The 22,162-nt window shown below is 39.8% G+C and overlaps 1 protein-coding gene across 1 annotated transcript in view; it reads right to left on the bottom strand.

Moving 5' to 3' along the window:
- ncapd3 (non-SMC condensin II complex, subunit D3) overlaps window positions 1–22,162 on the bottom strand; it is a 34,887-nt gene that overhangs the window by 7,541 nt on the left and 5,184 nt on the right. Inside the window, exons 3-28 of the mRNA XM_011484054.3 lie at window positions 21,694–21,856; window positions 21,418–21,584; window positions 19,145–19,318; window positions 19,006–19,067; window positions 18,841–18,928; window positions 17,328–17,461; window positions 15,913–15,985; window positions 15,712–15,837; window positions 14,724–14,976; window positions 13,534–13,572; window positions 12,735–12,818; window positions 12,566–12,642; window positions 12,134–12,268; window positions 11,054–11,274; window positions 9,220–9,411; window positions 9,012–9,109; window positions 8,822–8,931; window positions 7,906–8,013; window positions 4,711–4,825; window positions 4,408–4,503; window positions 4,087–4,325; window positions 2,581–2,660; window positions 1,231–1,368; window positions 980–1,113; window positions 686–879; window positions 339–449 (exon numbers count right to left, since the gene is read on the bottom strand). Coding sequence (XP_011482356.1) covers window positions 339–449; window positions 686–879; window positions 980–1,113; window positions 1,231–1,368; window positions 2,581–2,660; window positions 4,087–4,325; window positions 4,408–4,503; window positions 4,711–4,825; window positions 7,906–8,013; window positions 8,822–8,931; window positions 9,012–9,109; window positions 9,220–9,411; window positions 11,054–11,274; window positions 12,134–12,268; window positions 12,566–12,642; window positions 12,735–12,818; window positions 13,534–13,572; window positions 14,724–14,976; window positions 15,712–15,837; window positions 15,913–15,985; window positions 17,328–17,461; window positions 18,841–18,928; window positions 19,006–19,067; window positions 19,145–19,318; window positions 21,418–21,584; window positions 21,694–21,856 — 3,411 coding nt within the window. The remainder of the gene's footprint in view (window positions 1–338; window positions 450–685; window positions 880–979; window positions 1,114–1,230; window positions 1,369–2,580; window positions 2,661–4,086; window positions 4,326–4,407; window positions 4,504–4,710; window positions 4,826–7,905; window positions 8,014–8,821; window positions 8,932–9,011; window positions 9,110–9,219; window positions 9,412–11,053; window positions 11,275–12,133; window positions 12,269–12,565; window positions 12,643–12,734; window positions 12,819–13,533; window positions 13,573–14,723; window positions 14,977–15,711; window positions 15,838–15,912; window positions 15,986–17,327; window positions 17,462–18,840; window positions 18,929–19,005; window positions 19,068–19,144; window positions 19,319–21,417; window positions 21,585–21,693; window positions 21,857–22,162) is intronic.

The raw sequence follows: 22,162 nt of genomic DNA, 5'->3' as shown, positions 1-22,162 counted from the left end.
TGTTTGTGTACGCTCAAAGATTGATTTGGCATGGTATATATAGGCCCTTTAATATATGACCTCCATCCTTAGAAGAATGCCACAAGAACATGTTAGAAAAAGAAAACACCTTACCATTGGAGTGAGTCAAAAAACAACATGTGTTGCATGTTAAATACATGTGTTCAAATTTCATGCAATTACATGTTACCTATTGCTTCTATTACTTTTTTACTATATAATTATTTTTCTGCTCTGTACTGTAATGTCCCATTTTATCCTACATGTCAAGTTTGACTTCTTGCAAGTTCTACAAATGAAAAGAGTCTAGTTTTTTCTTTCCCCAGTACTGGTCTCACCTGAAGGTAGGCCATGAGGTCTTTGAGAACAGGAGATCTTCTCTGCTCTAGCAAGTTCTTTAAGCTGATGACTAGAGGAATTGTGTTCTCAATGAAAGCCTTCTTCTGGACCTTTGAAACAAAATAAAAAAGATAATATGAATCAGGTTATCTCAAATGTAATTCTGAACAAAAAAGTACCGTAATCAAATTGATACCTCTAAGAGTACTTAGACGTTCTTAACAGTACAGTACAATGAAACTTGTTTTGGGATTATTGGATGTTGAGAAGGAAAAGGAATTCATCAACAGGCTTTTTCATTTCCCCTTCTAGACCTTTTGAAAGCCTTCTGCCCAGAGCTGCGTACCTGTGACAGCACTTTCTTCTGTGCGGCCTGCAGAACAGCCTTGGCCATGTTCTCCTCCTCTATTTCTTCTCCTGCAGTCCCGCCAGCAGTTACAGCCTGAAGTTTCATTTCCTTCAGGCTCAAGATTTTAAATGTCTCTGATAAAATCTCGGCACCATCTGCATCCAGAGGCAGGTCCTCATCAGCAAAGGATGCTGGGACGGAAAAAAGTAAAGACACTGTGACTGCTGCTCCTCAAGAAGACGCCAATGGACAACCGCTCCCTTTGGTGTTCAGGATAACAGGCGTGCTGACCTAAAACCGTCTGGTTGATCTTGTTGGTGGTGTTGAAGCGCTGTGCATCTGTGAAGTGCTCCAAAAGGAAGCGATAGATCCGAAAGCGCTTCTCATGGTGCTGTGCTCCTTTCAGGGAGAAGCGAACTTTTTCTCTATGCAGATTTACAAGAACACTTCAAATCACCTTCAGAGTTATGACCCAACGTTCACATCCTTAGTTTACACGCACAATAATACGCTCTTTTTATGTGGACGTGAGAATACCCTACCTCTCACTTTGAGGGAATTTGTTGTAGGACTTGTGCTTGTGGTAGGAGTTAAAGTGGAAGATGCACTCAATAAAGTGCTGACTGAACATTTCGGGGTTCTTCTTGAGCAGCAGGTGGACGAGGCAGTATTCACACAAGCTAAAAAATAACAACAGGAACATTCTGGTTAATCATGAAGTGAATATGTAATGAAAATACAATGGTTCATCTGAGTGAAACTTGTTTTGTTACAGAAAGATTTGCTGATGACTGAAGGCTCTGCATGAACATCTGCTTCATCTTTACAATCTCAAAGGGTTTTGTCTGTTCTGAGAAGTCAGACCATTTGCCAGTACTAGCTTTACAAACCCAAATCTGTCATGTGATGCATCATTAAGGAGGAAGTATCCATTATGTAAGGGTTAATGGTTGACGAAGTGTGCATTATATAAAGTAATTTCTATAATGCACACTTCGTTGGCCCGCTTATACCATGGTCACATACCCCAAAAAAAAATTTAATCAGTTCTTAGTACTTTATTCTTGTTATTTTTTGGTTTGGATCGCTTCTGTCACAAGCAGCGAACTATGTGTTGCGTGGTGCAGCGCGCAAAGGAAAGATGTACGTATTTTCTAATCGCCACGATGGGTTGAATAAAGCATCAGACGCTGGTTTTTGTCCAAATGATGAAGCTAAAAATATTGTCAAAGAAGCCAGCGCAGTGATACAGAACATTTAAGCTATGTGACCAGAACTTCTTTTTTAGGCGTACATCATCACAGAGTATCATCACTTTTTAACGCACACCCAGCAGCCAATCAGAATTGAGAATTCACCTGGACCATGGTATAAAACATGTTAGGCAGCAGGTAAAATATTGTTCCTGGCTGTGAACAAAACTCCCCGTAGTATTTTTAGACTCTGGACCTCTTCTTACGGTCCATTTACCTCTTCCTTGTAAAGTCTTTAAAGAACACAATACTTCATTTTACTTGTAGATGAGAAACAGGTACACCAAGTCCCCCACTGAATCTTAAACACTTTTTATCCAGACTTCTCCCAGAAATCCAGTTTTTTTTCCTTCTCTTTAACATGCTGGTCTGTCATTTTTTGACTTATGTTCTCAAACATCACAGGATCTTGTCTCAATCTCTTCATACTCTAAGGTGTGATATTTCTCAGATAGAATACGTGTTTCTTTTCGTTTATAATGGAAATTTATAATACAGCTATTTTTAATATCTGTCCTCATATTACAAATGTCATGCTTTTCAGTGTTTTCCTGAAATATAAGACATGAATAATGGTAAAAGTGTACTGTGGACTCCACACACCCACTGCAGCTTCCACTCACTTGACAGGTCACATACCTGGCAACAGATGGGACCGGGTCAACAAGTGACGCCATAAAGCGAAAGAACAACGAGCCCTTCCATTTAACGAATTCCTCCTAAAAAGAGCAAAGACATTTGAGGACATTCTGACAGATTTCCCAGTAGATTGCCACTGAAAAACATCTGTAAACCCAAGAGCATTTTAGATGTACATCTACTATAACAAGCTGTTACAAGCAACATGCTTTTTTATCTGCAGAAAACATTCAAAAGATTTACAACATCTTAGTTGCATGTTTTGTGTCCATCTTTATTTACTGGCTTCAGAGAAGAAGGTGCTTGAGTAATAACAACTTTGAATGTAAATTACTCACAATAAGTTGAGGAAATCACGCCAAACTCTAAATCGGAATCTAATCGGAAGACAACTGTATCAGGGTAATAGACACACCTCATTGTGTGTTTTCCACACGTGTTCAGCGTCTGACTTTTTGGGACCCAAACCAAATAATTCTACAAGAAAAACCTTTTCATTATGGCATCAATGTCAACATTGTGTGGGTCTAAAAACGACTCTGAAGTCGGCTCCTTGGTGTGAAAGACAAGAGCTGACTCCTTCCCGGGAGTTTTTTTTTCTATTTCAATTCACCCTTTCTTACTGATTTTTCTCTCTAAGCTGCACACGACTGCATGTCTGGTCAAGTAAGAAGTAGTGAATTCATTTTTCAAATAAGTAATGAGTAAAGTAATTTAATAACTATTTTGATCCAGTTTCTAAAGTAAAGTAATCAATTACTTTTTAGAAGTAATGTATCCAACACTGCCAGGGGGAGTGGTCACTCAGTCCAGTTCTCTTAAACAGTCAATGATCGAGACACAGAACTACTGGCAGGGCTCTAGACTACATTTTTGCACCGGTTGCACAGGTGCGCCTAACTTTAGGTGCACCAGCAGAAAAGATTGGTGCGCCCACCTTCTCTCTCAACCACATTGTATTTAACTCTATTACACTGTCACTTTTAATCGTTGTCAATATCGGCATCAAGAGTTGAAAAGGATCAACTTACAAACTGGTAAACATGAAGAACTTTATGTCAAACAAAGCTCTACAATAATGCCAAATTACATTTAAAATGCTTGTGTTTAAAGACCCACTTTGTGAAGATTGTTTTTTGTATTTTTTTCCTCATAACGGCTGAGCACAGCGGAGTGACCACGCATTTTTATTTTTTATGATCAGACCGCACCCTCAAGAGAAGAGCTGAATGTAGCACCTGTAGAAGAGCGCAGTGCCACAGAACAACATCATGAGTCTAGTGAGGAGCATGTCGCTGTCGAGCTGTCATTGCAGCAAATGGTGGGAATACCCGCCACCGATATGCTCAATGTTTGTTAATTACGGTAGAAAAATTGTGTTTCTTCCCATTCTTAGTAGCATCAAAGGAAACTAACATTTTTCATTGAAATTCAGACCAAACAGGAGAAGCACTCATGTAAATATCAATATCTCTGCGAGTAGCACTGTTTCAAAGGTAACCCCACCTGCAGCAGGTTAGTGAGCATGATCAGAGTCTGCTCCCTGATGACATCTTCATCGTCCCGGAGACAGGCAGAGATGTTAGGTATGTAGTGGTCCACAATGTTGGTGTATCGAACACAGAGATCACACATGACCACCACGATGTTGTTGCGCACAGCAACCTCTTTGCCGACCTCCAGCTCTCTGGCAAACACTGGCAGATACTTGTGCACGAGCTCCTCCTGCTGCAGGCACAGCTTACCTGAACCACACAGACCGCAAACACAACATGAAACATTGGAAACACGAAGAGCAGCATGCAGTTCTTATGAAGAAGACTTTACCTAAAGTTAAGACTCCATGGGCTTTGATTCGGGGGGGTAAAGCGTTGACTTTGAACTGAGACAGAGGCAGTGAAGCTGGCAGATCATCCTGGCAATCTGTTCAAATTCAACAAAATTTAAACCATATATGGGATTTGTTTCCCAATTGTTTTTAGGACCTCTTTGTATAATGGAAAACCCATCTCTTCTTTTAGATTTTTTTTTCCAAAACAGCATTAAGGAATACACAAGAAAACTCCTTCAACACAGCTGGAACATGTGACTTTTAAACTCCACATCTGCTGAGATAAATGCTGCCCTCACCTGTTAGTTTGTTAGAATGTGCTGTCAGCACAGATTCCACCACCAGCACCGTCTTCTTGCTCACTTTAGCCGGACATTGAAGTGATGCCACACCCAGAGTGTGGAGATGCTTTATCTAAAAACAAATAATAAATAAACAAATATTTAAAAAAAAAAAAAAATCACTCATTCTGACAGATTTGTAAAAAGTTCTTTCCCTCCTACTTAAGCTACAAATGTTAAATTCTAAACACATTTTGCTCACATTTGGTCAACTTTACAAAATAAAATGTTTTCCAGAATAAAGACTGAACAGAATACAGAATACACTACAGAGATATCATCAGGTGTGCCATAGGAACTTATTCAACTTCACCCAATTTGGTCAAAAAACATTTACGATAAATCATAAAGTACTTCTTTCTTTTTGCTTATTTGATTTTTTTAAATTCTGATAAGAATAACTGTATATTGTTGATACAGACAACAGAGTCTCATTATATTTCCAGTTTTGGTTGGTTAAGGCCTTGTGATCTTTTTCAAAAAAAAGGGGAACCTTGGCTCACAGAAGGTTGGAAAACACTGGATTAAAAACCCAAACAGCCATAGTCAAGCTGTAATGAGTGAAAAGCAGGATAATTTTACTCTAATGTCTTTTTTCTAACCAGTGGTTCGCTTCATAACCATGTAGCTACTGTAATTGTGTTCTTTAGCTCCCATTAAACATTTTCTCTCACTGACACATTTCCCAAATCTCCGCTATAATCAGAAGATGTCATTCGTAGCTGATCCAGTAGAGTAGATGTCATGCAGGTCAACAGACCCTCTGTGGAAAATGCACATTGGTGGACTCATTTTCATTTTGAATTGCTAATGTTTAAGATTACATGTTCCAACAGACTGAAAATGTGTAAAACCTAGAGCTGGGCGATATGGCCAAAAAATTAAATCTCGGATTTTTTTTTATTCAAAATTCGATTATAATCCATTTTTCCCCTGCTTTTATTTCTTCAAACATTCGAAAGATGTAATATATTTAACATAATTTATTTTATGTTAACTTCTTCTTTATAAATTGGCTCTAATACAAAGTTCAACTAAATCCAAGCTGTAAAAATGTTTGTAGAACAAAGCAGCAGAGAAATACTAGAACGCACTCAGCAGAGCATTTCTGGTAGCAACAACCATGAAAGGGATTTTGCTCTTTGTGGTTTGATGCTCTAAGTTTGAAGTCACAACTCCAGAGACCAAAATCCCATTTTAGACTCACCAGACAAGATGACCAGTAGATAAAAAGCAAATGATTCCATTATTTTACAAAGAAAAACTATAGGTGTTATATTAAAAAATGATATTAGCGATAGAATTTCATTAGCGATAGATATAATTAAGTCTTTTCCAAAGTTTAGGGAGAACGGTACAAAAATAAATAAATAAAAGGTTTCCTCTAAAGAACAGAGACTGGATCTTTTATCAAACCCCTCTGGAGGCTCTGAGGGTCCGAAAGGGGCGTTAACGTGCCCGCGCCTTAACACCTGGTGCGCCCTATGGTCGTGAAAATATGGATACATGGAAAAACTATGGGATAAATTAACAAACCTGATAAAAACTGAAATTTATACACATTTTACTTTAACTTGGAAAAATATCTTATTTGGTTTTGTTAATTATGGTAATACAATTTCATCTCAATTTATTTAATAAATCTTCTGATTTTATTAACCAAGTCTTATATTCACAAAAAGACTAAATTTGGAAATAAAGCTCCCAATTTTGTTGATTTACTAGCCCAAATTAGATTTTATTTACAGTACAGACCAAAAGTTTGGACACACCTTTCCATTCATTTGAATGAGGGGTGTACAAACCTTTGGTCTGTAATGTCATTCCATTTCCCCCAGTACAAAAAAAAGCGATTAAAACGTGTCATTTTGCTCAGCTTGATAATTTAATATTTTTATTTTGTGTTTTTATCCCCCCTGGTGATTTCTCTGAACAATTGATGAACAGTTTTTTGTTCTTTGCTGTATGTGTGTGTGTGGGGGGGGGTTTCTAGCTCAACACCGGCTCTGTAATGTTACAAAGGCACTACTAATAAAGTTCCATACAAAGTGTCTCTTCTTAAATTTATAAAAAAAAGTTTTATAAATGTTTTATGAATGGTTTTTGTTTCATTTATTCTCCACGTCTTAAAGTTCACTCCGTGAAAATATAGTCTGACTTTAAACCGGAGCAGCTCGATAGCATTTAGCATCCTAGCATTAAGCATCGTAGTATCGTAGTCTAACCACACAGCTGTCTGTTGCTGCTGTATTTCAACAGGTTTTTCCTCCAGTTCTTTCTAGATCCTGTTATAAATCATCATGTTCTGCTGCTTCATCAGCTTAAACTGAAGCTACAGGAGGCATCTAGCAGAAGTCTCTAACACTAGTGTTTTCTTTTTCCGCCTCATGGAAGAAGCTCCTCTCTGCTTGCTGCTGTTTCCACATCTGCGCTCTGAGAGAGACCGACGGACTGACTTTACTCCAGACAACGGAAACGCAAGAGAGCAGATAGCTGGGAAACTAAAATCTAGATTTTCCAAAAAAATAAATCGTTTAAAAAAATCCAATTAATCGCCCAGCCCTAGTACAACCCCTCTGACCAGCTGATTACAGAAGGTTAAAAATATGGTTGACGGCAGTCATAGGAAATTCTTTTGGTAGAGCGGTTCTAGAAATTTAACTCTTCAGTGAGTCACTTCAAGTCATATTTAAAAATAATAATTTTTTTAAAGCCATGCACACTTATTTTGACTTGACTGGACCATGGTTGTTAGAGCAAAAGGTGAAGATATCATTTAGCAGGTAGAATAATGGATGCATTGCCTATGCCCTCATAAGGCCATCACCTTTATGCACCTGCAGCCAGGTGTGGTTGTGTCTGCTAAGTGTGTTTGGGAGAAAAGAAGGTGAGGGCAGAGAAACTGTTTTGGAACCACAAATATTTCAGTTAACCCTTTGAGAACTTTTTTGTTCTAGGACGCAAGTCCACAGCAGAGAACGTAGAGACTGATGTATCTTTTAGAAAGAAGCTTTGGATCCCCATGAGAACTTTTGTATCCGAGTGTAATTTGATTCAACAAATAAAAAGAAAAATCATTTTTGGTGAGGGACAAGTGACCACCAACTTGCAATGACAGGAGTGTGGTTGAATAAGAGGGAAAAGCCTGCTCACCATGAGCTCTTCATCAAGGTCCTGGGCTCCATTTTCATTGAGGATGACAGCGGATAAATAAGCTTCACAAATAGACACGAGCTCGCCACAGTGCTGGTTTAGGAAGGCCTGAAGACAAGAAACCCAAAAAGTCCTCAAATGCAAAACGTTTAACAGTTTGACAAAAAACGAAGTAAACATTTTTGATATGAAAGAAATGTTAAACTCCATGAAACTTAAAAAAACAGATAACAGAATATGAGCTTAGAGTGTTGTGATAATGTGAGGATAACATCAAAGACACAGATGGACACAAACACAACTCAGATGAACATAATGCACAACATCCACACACACACACACACACACGAGTCACAACGCAAGGGGGAGACAGATGCCTACCACAACAGACCCACCAAACTAGTGACACAAACACTTGGTAACAACTCAATCTCTCCATGATCTATCTGTCATCTTACTGTGGTTGGGTGGTTGAGAGCCAAAGTGATTCTTGTCAAGAGAATATGTTCTTGTATGATTATGTTTTTGGGCTTGCAGGCAGGGACCTGGTGGCTGTGCCTCCTCCCACAGAACCAGCTAGGCTCGATGCAGAAAAACCACTTCAGAATGCCACTAGAGATTCGGTGTGAATGTGAGTGATTGTGTGACAGACCAGCAACCTATTCAGTACCCCACCTTTGCCCAACAATAACTGGTATGGGCTCCAGCAACCCCGTGTCCCTTACAGGGCTTCATTGGGTTTGAAAAATGAATGGATGATATTTCCTGTCTAGTTGGACTCTGGACTCTCATTTTTAACTTGGACAACAAGCCAAGTATGATGAGAAAGACCCTCACTTTTGGCTACTCGCACTTCTTGTTCGACAAGTAAACAAAAACGAATACATATTTTTTAAAACAAGGTTTCTTTCCAAACCTGGGTCTCTTTGATGTTCTCCTGACAGCCAAGCTGATAAAGAGTCTGCACGGCTGTGCTGATCAACTCAAGAGACAAAGTGAAACTCTTCAACAAAGACATTAGATCCTCTGAAAGAAGAAAAGTGAGGGAGGGTCATCATTCTCCAGCTTCTTCTAGTGAAGTCTATCGCCTTTCCACAATCATTTACCAACTATCCTGTTCTTGGTATCATCATTTAAATGAACTGCAACGTCTCCCATAACAGATAGAATGTGACAGAAGGTTGTCACGTCGACATCTCTTGATCTGCAAGAATATAAAGTAGATTTTTGGGTAATTAAACAAACACAATTGGATCATCAAAAATGACCAGTACCAAAATGTCTGGAAATGATTCAGGTAAAACTCGTGCTCGCCTGATCGATGCGTCCCACGAGTCCAGGATTTTGCCACATGGGACTTTGGGACATGAAGTGGCGACCTTGGAAAGCAGCAGCCAGGCCCCTGCAGCATGATCGGCCTTAAAGTGTGACATCAGGTTTGTGATGAAAGCCGGCGTGAACTTGTTCTGCTTCGACCAAATGGTGAAGGCTCTGCTAAAATAACGGCTGGAACAAAAGAAATGTTACAATTAGTCTCCATCTCCTTTTCTCTGGCAAATAGACTGATGTGATCGTAAAGACACACTCACATTAAATTGAGGTCTATATAGCTTTGCTTTTGGTCAAACCACAGCCCGTTTGCTGTGGTTGATACAGATCATTGAAGGACCCACTCTGCTGTTAATGGGGATTTTAACATATAGGATTTTTCTCATAGTGGAGGACATATGTAAAGAAAATTAAGCTCACAAATGCATTTCTTCATTCACATTGTTCTGAAATAAGGTGTAGATGAAAAAACGTAGTTGTAGAAAGCTTGTGGTTATGGAAAAGCTGCAACCTGCAAGTCACAGTCCCCCTGCTCTGCTCCATTCTGATCATCCACTGTCAGACACATAGATCCATGAACTTCTTTATTTTCCGGGTCTGAGCTGGAATCTGGATCAGAACTGGACGGCTGGATAGATCTGATGTTGACCACCATTTTTGTTGCACTGCTAAAGATAATTGTGAGGTGTGCGGGGGGCTGTAAGCTAGCAGGAGTGTGAGTGTAAACAGAAGGATCATGGGAAATGAAGGCGGGCTCAGTCAACACCAACAGTCCCGCCCACATCTCAAAGGGAACATTTTTGATAAACTCCTACGCTCTGCAAAAACTATGTTATAGAAAATTACAGGTTTTTTTTAATTCCATATAAAAATGAAACAAAAAACCTAAATAAAATAAAATAAAAACAGACTGGGAACAATCTTAAAATGGATCAAAAGATCAGACTGGGGCTTTAAGATGATTCTTTTAAGGCAGCCAGTAAAGTGCCACAGATTTTCCTTTAACCCATAACCTTCATAAAGAAAAAGAAAAAAAATTAATAAAAAGAAATGGGGGGGGGGGGTCTGACTTTTATGATGAGACGGATAAATACATTTAAAAAAATAAATAGGTCACAAAAACAGCCATTTTGTAAAAGTATTAATAAATGTGAATCTACCATTTCAAATACTTTATTAGCAGCTTTCTGGTAACATTAGACATTAATTATTATAATAATAATTATAATAATAATAATTATTATTATCATTAGACATTAATATTATAGTGTGTGGGAACAACGGCTGTAATAAATCCATATTTGGAGGAAAGACTGTTTTTTCTGTTAAATGCAGTTCTCTTATTTTGAAATTAAAGGCTCTTCTTCTGTTTCCTCTTTGCATCTTTTCTGCCAAAAGAAACTTTTCAAATACGTTTGTCTTTGTTAACTTTGCTAGTGGGTTAATATAGCATGATATAGCACCGGAACAGCCACTTTTAGAACGTAATGGTTGTATTTTTTAACGCATGACAGAGCGGCTTGATGTCCGTCAAGATTGTGTCAGATGTGGTGGAGAGAATCCAGCAGCTTTTTAAAATAAAACTTCAAAATCAGATTTTAAATAAAAAGGGTGTAGAATGTTTTCTTTCCCCTCTGCTGCCCGGTCCCAACTGTTCTATGGACCGATTAGGCCCACGGCTCAGGGTTTGGGGACCAATGTTGTAGAGTACTGCCAAGGGAATTAACATGGTGAGATCGACCAGTGGAGCATCACAGTAGTTGTAACTACAGAAAATGGATTTAGCTTAGTAAAAAGACCGGTTCTGGTCAGTTCTTACCTCAGGTTTCTGCATTCATGTGACAACAAGCCTAGCAGATCCCATGTAAGCCTCTGATCTGTGTCCATGTGATGGCCGCCATTGTACAGTTTGACTTGACTAAGCAGCACTTGTTCCAGAGCGTCCAAGGCCTTCTCCTGCACCGAGCTCTCAGAGTCCACCACAGCCGGCAGCACGCCCTGCAGCCATGCCTTCTGGACCGTGCTGCACTCGGCTTTGGCCTGGTAGTGACAGGACATCCAATGGCAACAGGTTTTTATTCCCATTTCCAGAGATGGGCAGTAACAAGTTACATTTATTTGAGTAACTTTTTGAAGATTTTTAATACTCCAACTAGTTTAACTAGTTCAAATGCATATTTTCTATGGAATTATTTGTGTCTCATAATAAGTCAATACCAGAAATGCTTTTTCATTTTCACAATAAAGCTGCATTTGTTGACTTAAAAAATAAAATTAACAATCCTCCAAAATGCTTTTTCCTTTTGTACTCCAACGCCGCTCATTCTGTGACATCGTTAAAGAGAAAAAGCAAAGAGGGGACTGCATTTCCATTTATACATCCCTCGCGCAAAAACTGTTGCATAACTTAATTCCAGTCAGCCTTTCCAGGGGGGAGGCGGGGCGACCTGTCCAGGGTGTATCCCGCCTTCGCCCAACAGTAACCGGCACAGCCTCCAGCTACCCCGCAGACCAGCGGGTAAAGAAAATGGATGGAAGTTCATGACACAAACCCTCGCATTGAGCGGCCACACTGGATTTATTTTTCTACCCTTTGATCGAGTCACTAAAAACGCCACGTGCCCAAACCTTGTCTTGCCAACCTTGCCGCGTCTGACGCCCAAGTCGCGCCGCAGGACCTCAGATCGCGTCCGTACGTTGACTTAACATTGAAATGTGAATGCAGCATTACATGCATACAAATTTTGGATAGTCTATCTCTCTTTACCCATTTTACAAAGAAAATACTAAACAAAGAGGCCATTGGCAGGAGAATTGGATTTTACACAGTTACCGTTTTAATCTGTTATTGTACAAGTTTGAGGGTTTTTAAAGTGGTTTTCTTTTGGGTATCACTCACACTGAGCAGCTCTCCAACACACTGTAAAGCCTTCTTCCTCACAGACACAGCTGGGTCTCTGGTGCGCTCTGACAGAGTCTCCAGATTCTCCCAGGTTGGGGGAATTACACCATGCTTCAGGAGACCTAGCAGGGCCTAAGACCGTAGTCAGAGGAACACATAAGAAGGTCAGTCCAGAAAGGTTCTATAGGGTGAAATGATCACTTCTGGCTGACCAACCCTGGTCATCAAAAACCCAAACCCAGCTGTTTTCTAGCTCTCCCTGCACCGCTTGCTGATGATGATGATGATGACCAGACTGTGGAATCCCTGCAGTCAGCTCAGCAGCAGCTAGCGGAACAGGGAAAGCTGGAAAACAGTCATGGGTGTGGTCTTTGATGACCAGGGTGGACCTTTAGTTTCCTTTATTTCAAAACAAAAACAGTAAAGCACCTGCAGCGCTGCCTTCCTGACATTTGTCTTTGAGTCCTTTACACGGCGAAGAAGAAGAGCCAGGTTTGCCTTTGCCGCTACAAAACATGGAAAGAGTCTTTTATTACAAGATGGTCGACAGAGAGCCACAGGAGTGTTGACGGAGCCTTTGCACGTGCTAGAATCTCACCTTCAGAGCCTGAGCCGTCAACACAGCTGATCTCCACCGTCCTGAAAGGCAGGCTTTTCATGCTGCTCTGCGTGCACGAAGGTACTGCAACACAATCCCATTTGCAGCAACAGTTACTAGAACAGGAGCAACAGCAGCCTGGGCCTTGACATAAAGCTTCACTGAGGTCTTGACATCGGTGCTGCATTTGTTAAAGACCCACTCCAATGAATGGGTGATGTTAACTGCTCACCATTGATATGGTAATTGCCCCAGGATTCCTGCATGTTAGCCTCTCACCTTACCAACCGAGCTACCCAGCCGCTATGATAAACCCAGAGATTAATGACCGATTAAAAAATAAATGAATTAATGGCGTGTTGTATTTTCAAATAGCAACAAGCCTCTCAACTCATCCGAACTAAAAGGAGCTCCGCCTACATGTCGATATTACATCTGCAGTCTTTTTTTTTTTAAATCATCAGACCTGAACACTAATCATTAAATGAGAGTAGTGCGAGGATCCTACATCTATCTATCTATCTATTATAGCTCCTGCTTGATCCTGTTCAGACATGGGAAAACTTGTATTACTTGCCAACTTTTATGTATCATGTGTGATTTAATAGGCTCAGTTTTATTATCTGTTGGCACTTTGCTTTTAAATGAAAACAAATAAACTAGAGGCTTACTTGATTGGAGTACCAAATGTTTTTAGCGATTTGAGATTCTTCAGAGAGTTTTGACTTTTTTTTTTGGCTGTGAAGTGAATTTCAAACAAGCCTCGATGCAACAAAGAAAAAGCAAAAGGAACCCAAACCTCCTGCGAGTTCACTGTCCAGCACCGTCTGAGTCCCAGCTGAAAATAGAAGATAAAAGTCTGCTTTAGTCAATGGATGAAGACAACAAAACAATGATAATGTTATTTAAGTTTGTCCAAGTACTCTGTACAACAAACCACAAACATATGGAAAACCACATGAAAAAAAGCATTGAAAAGGCGCCCAAGTCTGCCTTACAGGTTGAATAGCATTAGGTATAAGATTTTGTAGTGTTGATGAATACTAAACAAACTCCAAATGTTTAAATATCCTTCAATAAATCATTTTATTTAGGGGTGTTGGAAAAAATAGTTTCGCCAATATATCGTAATAACCGTGTTTTACTGTGAAGCACTATGTGATTTTTATTTTGAAAGGAACTGTACAAATAAAGTTTATTATTATTAAAGTTTATTATAATAGTTTATTTGCCCTCTACAACAGTGGTCCCCAACCCCCGGGCCGCGGACCAGTACCGGTCCGTGAGTCATTTGGTACCGGGCCACACAGAAAGAATAAATAACTTGCATTACTGTTACATCAGTCCATGTCATTTTTGACGCATTCCAAGGCGCTATTCTCGGTCACGTGATAAGTATAAGTTACTGGTAAAATAAAACCCAGCAGCTAGTAAAATTAGTAAAAAAACAAACGTCTCTGGAAAGTTTCTTTGCCGAGGGGAAAAGGCCCAGCCAGGAGACGGAAGAGGAGCCTTCCACTTTTAAAAAAGAAAGCTATATTTAATTGACAGTACTTGTTTTTTGCGCCATGAGAGTGTGGGAAAGGGAGAGGATGATGAGACCTGTGCGATGTCAACTGTTAAGCGTGTCAAAATAAAAGCACAGGGCTCGTCTTGTCACGAAACTCACTGCCACGTTGCTGCCAGTATCGTATAAAGCTATCTGGTGGGGGGTTTTTCCCTGTTCAACATCGGGTTACGTATCGTATCGCCAATACACACCCCTAATTTTATTGTCTTACGTCAGTTTCAGGGAACAGTTCAATAAAATTCATGAAAAAATATTTATTATATTCATACTCAATACTTTGCCTCCATTTATTTGAACATTTTTATCTAGATTTAATTCTACGAGGATGAGTCACTGTTAAATTATTTTTGTATTGAAAGCATCAAATGATGTTATTCTAGTTTATGCCCATGGTTATAAGCTTGTAAGTATGCTCTTACTGCCAGAGAAGAGGTTGTGGACGGCCCTGGTGACATTGAGGGAGGGCAGCTCCAAACACTGAGCCAGGCAAGAAAGGGCGTGGCCTTGGACGGTGGGAGAATCATCCATCCTTCGAGCAAACAGCAGATCCTGGATCAAAAACCTCTGTGGCAGAAAGATGGCAAGCTCCGGATCCTGAGATTCCTCCAGCCGCCTCTCTGTCTGCTCCAGCAAAGCCATGACCACGTCCACGGAGAACAGTCGATGGACCATCTGCCGACAGCAGGGCAACAAGTCAGCACTGAGGTTCTAGCGGCAGCTGGTGATGAGACCAGACTAAGAAAAGTCTCACTCCATCATCTTCTGAAGATCATTCCCAGTGGGCTTTGAATTCTGATTATGCCGTTTTTAGCACAAATAAAAAAAAACCTGTGTTTTCTAGGACAGTTACTGCAGTGCAGCAGTAGTTCACAAGAAATTCACCTCCGAGTTTTGGGTGGGACCAATGGCATGGAGAAACTGTACACCCCTTCCCCTCCCCATTGCTGAGAGCTCTCTGTTTACATCAATTCACCAGGGGATGCATCAGAATAGAGAGGAGCTGGGAGCTGTGACCCACTCAGCGTATTTTGTACGTCACAAATATGATATTTTTCATCTGCTCCCGATTCACAACAACTTGATTAAAGAAACACTCAGAAATAGTTCCTGTCAGTCCTAAAATCTTCTGGAAAGGTTTAAATTCTTTTTAAGTGTCAGCCCCCAAAGATCACCTTAAAAATCAGCTGTTTTCCATCTAGTAAAAATAAAAGGCCCCTTTGCAAAAACATATTATGACTATTGAGTTCCAACTGTCAATGTGAAATAGCAGGACACTACATCATGAAGTCTTTCCTGAACTTCATTTAAAATAATAAAACAGTGCTGTAAATACAGAAATGCTAGAGACCAAAGTTTTCCTGCATGGAGCAGAAATATGTCATAATATTTAGCCATTTGTACACTTACCTTTGGTTGTCTGGAGAAATTAAACAGCCATTTAATGAAGCGGCTGTAATCTGCATTTTCCATCTGAGATGTCAGCATTCCCACAGCCTGGGCTCCGTGGCTTCGGTACTCGCTTTTCTCCACCATCTACATGCCGACACAGCAGAATCCTGTGAAAAGAGCTGTTGCCAGCTCAGCTGATCCAACGTCTTCATGACTGACCTGGAAGCAGATGTGCTGCAGCAGAATCTCCAGGAAAGGTTTCGCCAGCTCCCTCTGCTCCTCCACCAAATGACTGGAATCACATTCAACAGTTCAAACGTCAAAGACATCCTGTAGAAATAATAGAAAGGAAGCGCACACACGCTGCTAACTTTGGTGGCGCTGCAAAAGCACACTTCATAGGTTTGTTGATGCCTCTAAATTGTCTGTTGTCTGTGTGTGATGGACTAATAAATGGCCTAAGATGAAGTCCAGCTGCACCTTTCAGGAGATGTGGAAAGGCTCCAGCATCCCTGTGACCCTGAACGGTGCATATAGAAGATGGATGGAAAATACAAAAGAGCTATGAAAACAGGAGAAACAGATAGAGGGAATGGATGCATAGATACGGGTATAAATAAACAGATGAGCATTAGGCTAGCACACTGACTATATGTGAGAACTGGACTGAAACTAGTGTGACGTCACTCATTGAAAATGGTTTACTTCTGGCTCCAACCAAACCAAGTCAATTCATTTGCCATTTCTTGGATGCCACCTCATTGGAACCAGACAACATCCAAGTCGGACTGAGTCCGTGTTCTATGGTGACCACCCTCTCCAATCAGGAGTGAACTTGTTGGAGGGCCACACCCCTACCACGTGAAAGCGGGAGAATCTGTCAACTTACTTTTATTGAAGTATCTGACTGGTCAGTTTATACTCATTCAGACTTGCAAAACAGAAAACAAAAAATCCAAAAATATGCTTAAAAAAAGTATCAGACCAAGAAAGTTAGAATAACCGGAGTAAAAGCAGTTTATTTCTCTATAGAAGTCTATGGGATTTTGGTTTCTTGAAGCCAGCAGGTACTTCCTGTTTGGAATGCTAGGGGGAGGGGGGGGGGGGTCACTCAGTCCAGTTCTCTTATACAGTCAATGGCCTAGAAAGAAAGCGTGAGAGAAGGAAAATAAAACATTGCCAAGGAGGAAGGGAAAAATGCATTCTAGGAGATAAAAATAATGAAGTCAAACTGTGTCTAATAGTTTAGGGTTTCAATTGAGCTGTTGAGTTGATTGTGGTAAAGATCTGGTGTAAAAAATGTTTCACATCTGAAAGAATTTCCTTAAGAAAACTGACGTTTTTTCATTGAGACGCTGCCCTCTAGTGGTCATAGGAATATATTTCAGAATGAAGGTTCAGATTTACAGGACTGTTGCTTGAATGTAAAAAAACAAGAGTATAACTAATGGACATCAGATGACATCACTTTAAATAGATTTATTTTACTCTAACATTTAAGAAACACTTGGTAAATAAAACAATTCCAATACTACTGCAACTATTCCAGGAACCCCATGTCCTACCCACCAGTCACACGCGCACACACCAACCATACTAAAAGCAAAGACAAAGCAAAAATTCAAACCTCTCACCTTACAAACTGAATGGCATAATCCCTGATTGCCAAAACACTCCGACTGAGAACACGGAGGACCGGTTTCCCTCGACTCTCTTTATTCATCATCAGTATGGCATAGAGCAGCTGATGGAAGACGCTGCGCAAAGACTACACAAAGAACATTGTGTTATCATGATCAATCCATGCCCTAAATATGCCACAACTTCCATTTTAACATGAAGTCAGGATACCACAAATTATTTAAATTGCATTCACCAAATTTTGTAAGAATAAAAGGAGAACAAAGGTTAGCATTTTTGGTAGGAAACACAAAAACCCTCATTGCAAACATAAGATTACACATCTGCAGCTCCTCTGATGTTTACTGCATTAAACTGAAACCTTTCTTTCTGTTATGTATCATTTATGATGTACAATTTTGCAACACAAAACCTCGTTTTTTCATTCATTCTCATCAACATCAGACATTACGCCATTTATGATTAACAAATCTTTTTTGCAATGACGTGTCCTCACTAGTGACGTGGTTAATCACCCCTCTTTCCCAAAAAGGTTTTTTGATTTGATTGATTCATTTAAGACCGTTTTCTATGCGAGGCTGAATGCCTGTCTGTGTTAAGTTAGGAAGGAGAGTTTCTGGAAAACATCTGCTTCTGAAAACTTGGCCTCACAGTTTTATCGTAGAAACACAAAACATGCTAAATCCCACTTAACCCTTGTGCTATCTTAGATGACCCCCCCCTTCCATTGACGTGTTCTCCCTACCATGACAAAGGTGGATAAAGGTGGAAAGATTTCATGTAATCCATGGACACCAGTGAAGATCACAAATCATTGAAGAAAAAAGGTTCAGAGCACTGTCTAGTGGGTCTAGATGACCCAACTCCCAATGTTAAAGTGCCTAGGATAGCACAAGGGTTAAGTAGACCAGTGTTTTGTAACCAGTGTGCTGCGGGGGATGGTCAGGTGTACTGTGGGAAATTACTAATATTTTATTTAAAAACCCACACAATGTCAATGCCAGCCCCCCCAGTGAGTTTATAGAATCTGTCTGTTGGAAAAACTGTTGTCAGTTTAAGGACAGCGTTTTCTATTGTTCCAATTTGATTGAACTGTTGTTGGAAACACTGTGAAGAAGATTTTTTTTGTTTTCAGCAGTGACGTTTCTTATTCGTTTGCTGCTGAAGTTAACAGAAAACCTTTTGAGTGCAACATTGTTTAAAGTGGCAAATATTTCTTTTTAAAATCTTTGCCTTTTCATCAGTTATTTTTTAATTCTGATCTCTCCTAAACAAAAAGGTATAAAGCATGACGATTTTTATTTTATTATATCCAATTACAAGACAAGACTGTGACCAAACAATATATTAAATAGTAATAATTGTGGTTTGATTTGTGAATTGATGGTCTTTCTTTAGTAATCGAATCAGATCACCTGTAAGCCTGTAAACTTATCTAAAGAATACAGATATTAAACAGACAGAGCGTTTACAAACTGACCAGAAACAGAGGTAACTGGACCTTACTTCTTTCTGGTCTCCATGTTTTGCTAAGCAGAGCAGCTCAAGCCCATAGAAAGCCATCTCTGGAATGCTCCTCATTTCAGTCATGTCTCTGCACAGGCAAGAAGATCAGGCTGCTTTCATGGATCATTTCTTCCACATATCAGAGAGTGGCGTAAGAAAACTCACCGTGGAGCAGCAAAGGTAATCTCACCAAGGACAGGTTCAATGTGAAGCAGCTTACAGAAGATCTGCAAAGACCAGAGGATTTGATCTACTCACGCTGCTGTGTGGTCTGAAGAACCGGGGGGGTGGGGACCAGAATTACCTGCGTGAAGCTGCTGGCGGTTTCTGGCCGGTCTTTGAGTGGAAATGTTTGGAGGAGCCTCAGAAGGCTGTGGACCAGAAAAACGGCTGCTTCTCTGATCTTCATCAGATCTTCGTTTGAGAAATAAATATCCTCCTCCTCCTCGTCCTGTTCCTCAGCTTCATCCATTTCCATCTAACAACAAAAAATCTTTTCGATAAATGAAACATTACAAAGACCTGTCCAAAATGCAATACATCAGCTATATAATCATTTAGGTCATTTTTCTTTCTAAACATCACAACATATTGCGTAAAATGTGAGAAGTCCCACCACTGACCAGTGGCGGTTTTTGATATGGGCGAGGTGGGCGGTGGCCCAGGGCGGCACATCATATGGGGCAGCATTTTCTGTGCCGACAGTGTAACACATAGGGAAATAGCTACGTCAAAGAGGAGACTCTGGCTTTTATTTTTACATGCCTGCTACAGTCGGCACTTAGCGCTTTTATTTTGACACATCAGACACTTAACATCACACCCATATCTTCATCCACTCCCATCTCCACACTTATGGTGCAAAAAATAAAATAAAATAAATAAAAAGATGAAATAACTAAGAGTGAAACAACGTAAAACAGCCACATGAAAAGGCACTCAGGCAGAAGAAAAACCCGTGCTCAACCCAATTTCGACCAAAGCAGGCAATGGGGATTATTTCCCACAATTCCCCGCTCCGACACAGCGGACCTAACGTGCACGTGACCACCGCCCTCTGCTGCAAGACACTTGCGGCCCACGCCTCTTTGAGATAGACTATGGAACATACCAAGTCAAAAAATTCGAGAGGGGGGAGCAATTCACCGGTGGCTGGATGAATCACGCTATCAGGTAACTGGGAGTCTTTCAGTCTAAAAATCAACTCTAGGCCACAGCTGCGCGCTCCCGCCATAGAGACGGAGCCGCGTACGTCAGAAAGAACGGGAGGGGAGGGGAAGGGTGGTGGGCGCATCTGTGAGGAGCGCAGCCTACATTTTGATAATGTCATTATTTACCAACTATTGTAGATATTGTTATTACGCGTCTTTTCTGTTGTTTAGTTGGTGTCAGTATTTGACAAAGACAGCAGGTAATGCAGAAAAACAGCTGCACTTTATGAGATCATAAATAAACTATAGATCATTTTTTTATGAATGGATGGAGGTTTTTTGGAGGATTTCTATTGTTAGTGTTGGACAAAATTAGGGAAATGCCAAATATTTTTGGAGTAATCCCACTGATGAGTTCTATGATTTAGTTTGTAATGTTTTATAAAACCCAAAAATGATATTCACAATACGTTTGTTTGTTTTTTTAGATCCAATCGCTTCGAATTGTTTTACAAAGACACACAGGACGTCGCACACCAAGAAAGTATTGCTAAAAATGATGCAGAAGTCCAACTCTAACAAATGATAAAAGAGCAAAGAAAATGGAAAGACATGATTTTTTATTTCTTATTATTAATATTTTCAGGCTTTGTTTGTTTTGTTTCTGCGGCATCTCCATATTTGTATAATTTGTACAGAATACATTTTGATGGAGAGCAAAATATTATACGTTATTTAAGCTTTAACTTGAGTTATTCTGGATTAGAGTTCATGTTTTTATTCATATTTATGTTCAAAAAGTTCATTTTTCAGTATTAAATGTTTTAAAGGTTTAAAAGTTTAGCTTTTTGTGATCAGTAAATGTTTATCTTGTTCAGCCCAAAACCTAAAGCATGTTTTTAATTTAGGCCCCTGTGCGACTGAGTTTGACCCCCCTGTAATACGAGTCTAGACATTTGTGATGGGGCGGAGCCATCCTTTTTATGTCTTCTCATTGAAGCGGAACCAGCCTTTTGTCACTGAGGCGGAGCTGTCTTTTAACGCTGTTTTCTTGATTTACCTTTTTGATCCAACCTCATTTATATTGTATTAGTTTGCATTAAACACTGGAGGTGTCTTTTGTTTCTAAACCTAAACTTTTGTAATAACTTCTGAAGATTAGAGATAATGTTTGAGTTAACTCTCTACACATGCGGTAACAGGGCCTTCATTAAATAATAAATAACCTACTGTCAATAGATGACTGTAGTAATATAACCCAAAATGTGATGTCCACACATGTGAACGCCAGGTCTTCAGAGGTTAAAGGTTGCATACAGAATCTCACATCCACAGCATTTTTGTCATCAATACACAAACAGGCCAAAGTAAAAGGTTTCTTCAGTACTAATGTCGTTGTCTCTACTGTCCTGAAGGGGCTCTGTACCTGTGGAGGCTTTTTCTTCTGGGCTTTGGCTCGTTTCCCCTCGCCTTGAGGATTTTTCATCCCATCCTTTTTGCGCTTTTTTCCAGAGTCTTGAGGCCAGCAGTGTGAGGTCAGGTCAGAGCAGGTGTCCAACAAAACTTCATGAAAGACTTGGTTGGCAATGCTTCCTTTAAGCAAAAAATAATAACAAATAAACAACAGGACCAAGTCTCAGTTAAAATATGCTTTTAACCACAGAGTTATGCTGCATTTGAAGAAACCTTAAGGTTCCCTTACCTGGGATTTTCAATAGCAGCAGGTAGAGTGAGGCAGCATACAGTCCACCCACTCTGTTCTGTGTGTTGGCAGCTCTGGCTTTAGCCCCCAACACATAGAAAGAAAGCACAGCCACCAAGGCCTTGATTGATACCCCATTCTCCCTAAAAATGCCCCAAAAGTTCTGCAGAAGAAGAGTGGAGTTTTTGGTTAAATATTTTCCATCAGAATTTCAGGAGAATCAAATGTGCCACTTTTTTTTTTTTACATGTTTTTTACAGTTGACCACATGTTTTTTAAACTTTTGCAGCTGTATTTATTTATTTTATATTTATTTAATACAAATCTTATTTTTGATAATTTTCATAATAATTGTATTAATAATTTTAAAAATATTTTTTTAATAATTTAATATGAATGTCAGTTTTGATGTCCTTTTTTGATGTTATATTATATAGATTCATTCTGAATGTCGTTTTTGCTGCCACAG

Source organism: Oryzias latipes, chromosome 15 (genome assembly GCF_053564925.1).
Source record: "Oryzias latipes strain Hd-rR chromosome 15, Olatipes_Hd-rR_3.1".
NCBI lineage: Eukaryota > Metazoa > Chordata > Actinopteri > Beloniformes > Adrianichthyidae > Oryzias > Oryzias latipes.
Note: the sequence above shows the minus strand (reverse complement) of the source record. Positions and strands in the feature narration are given on the sequence as shown.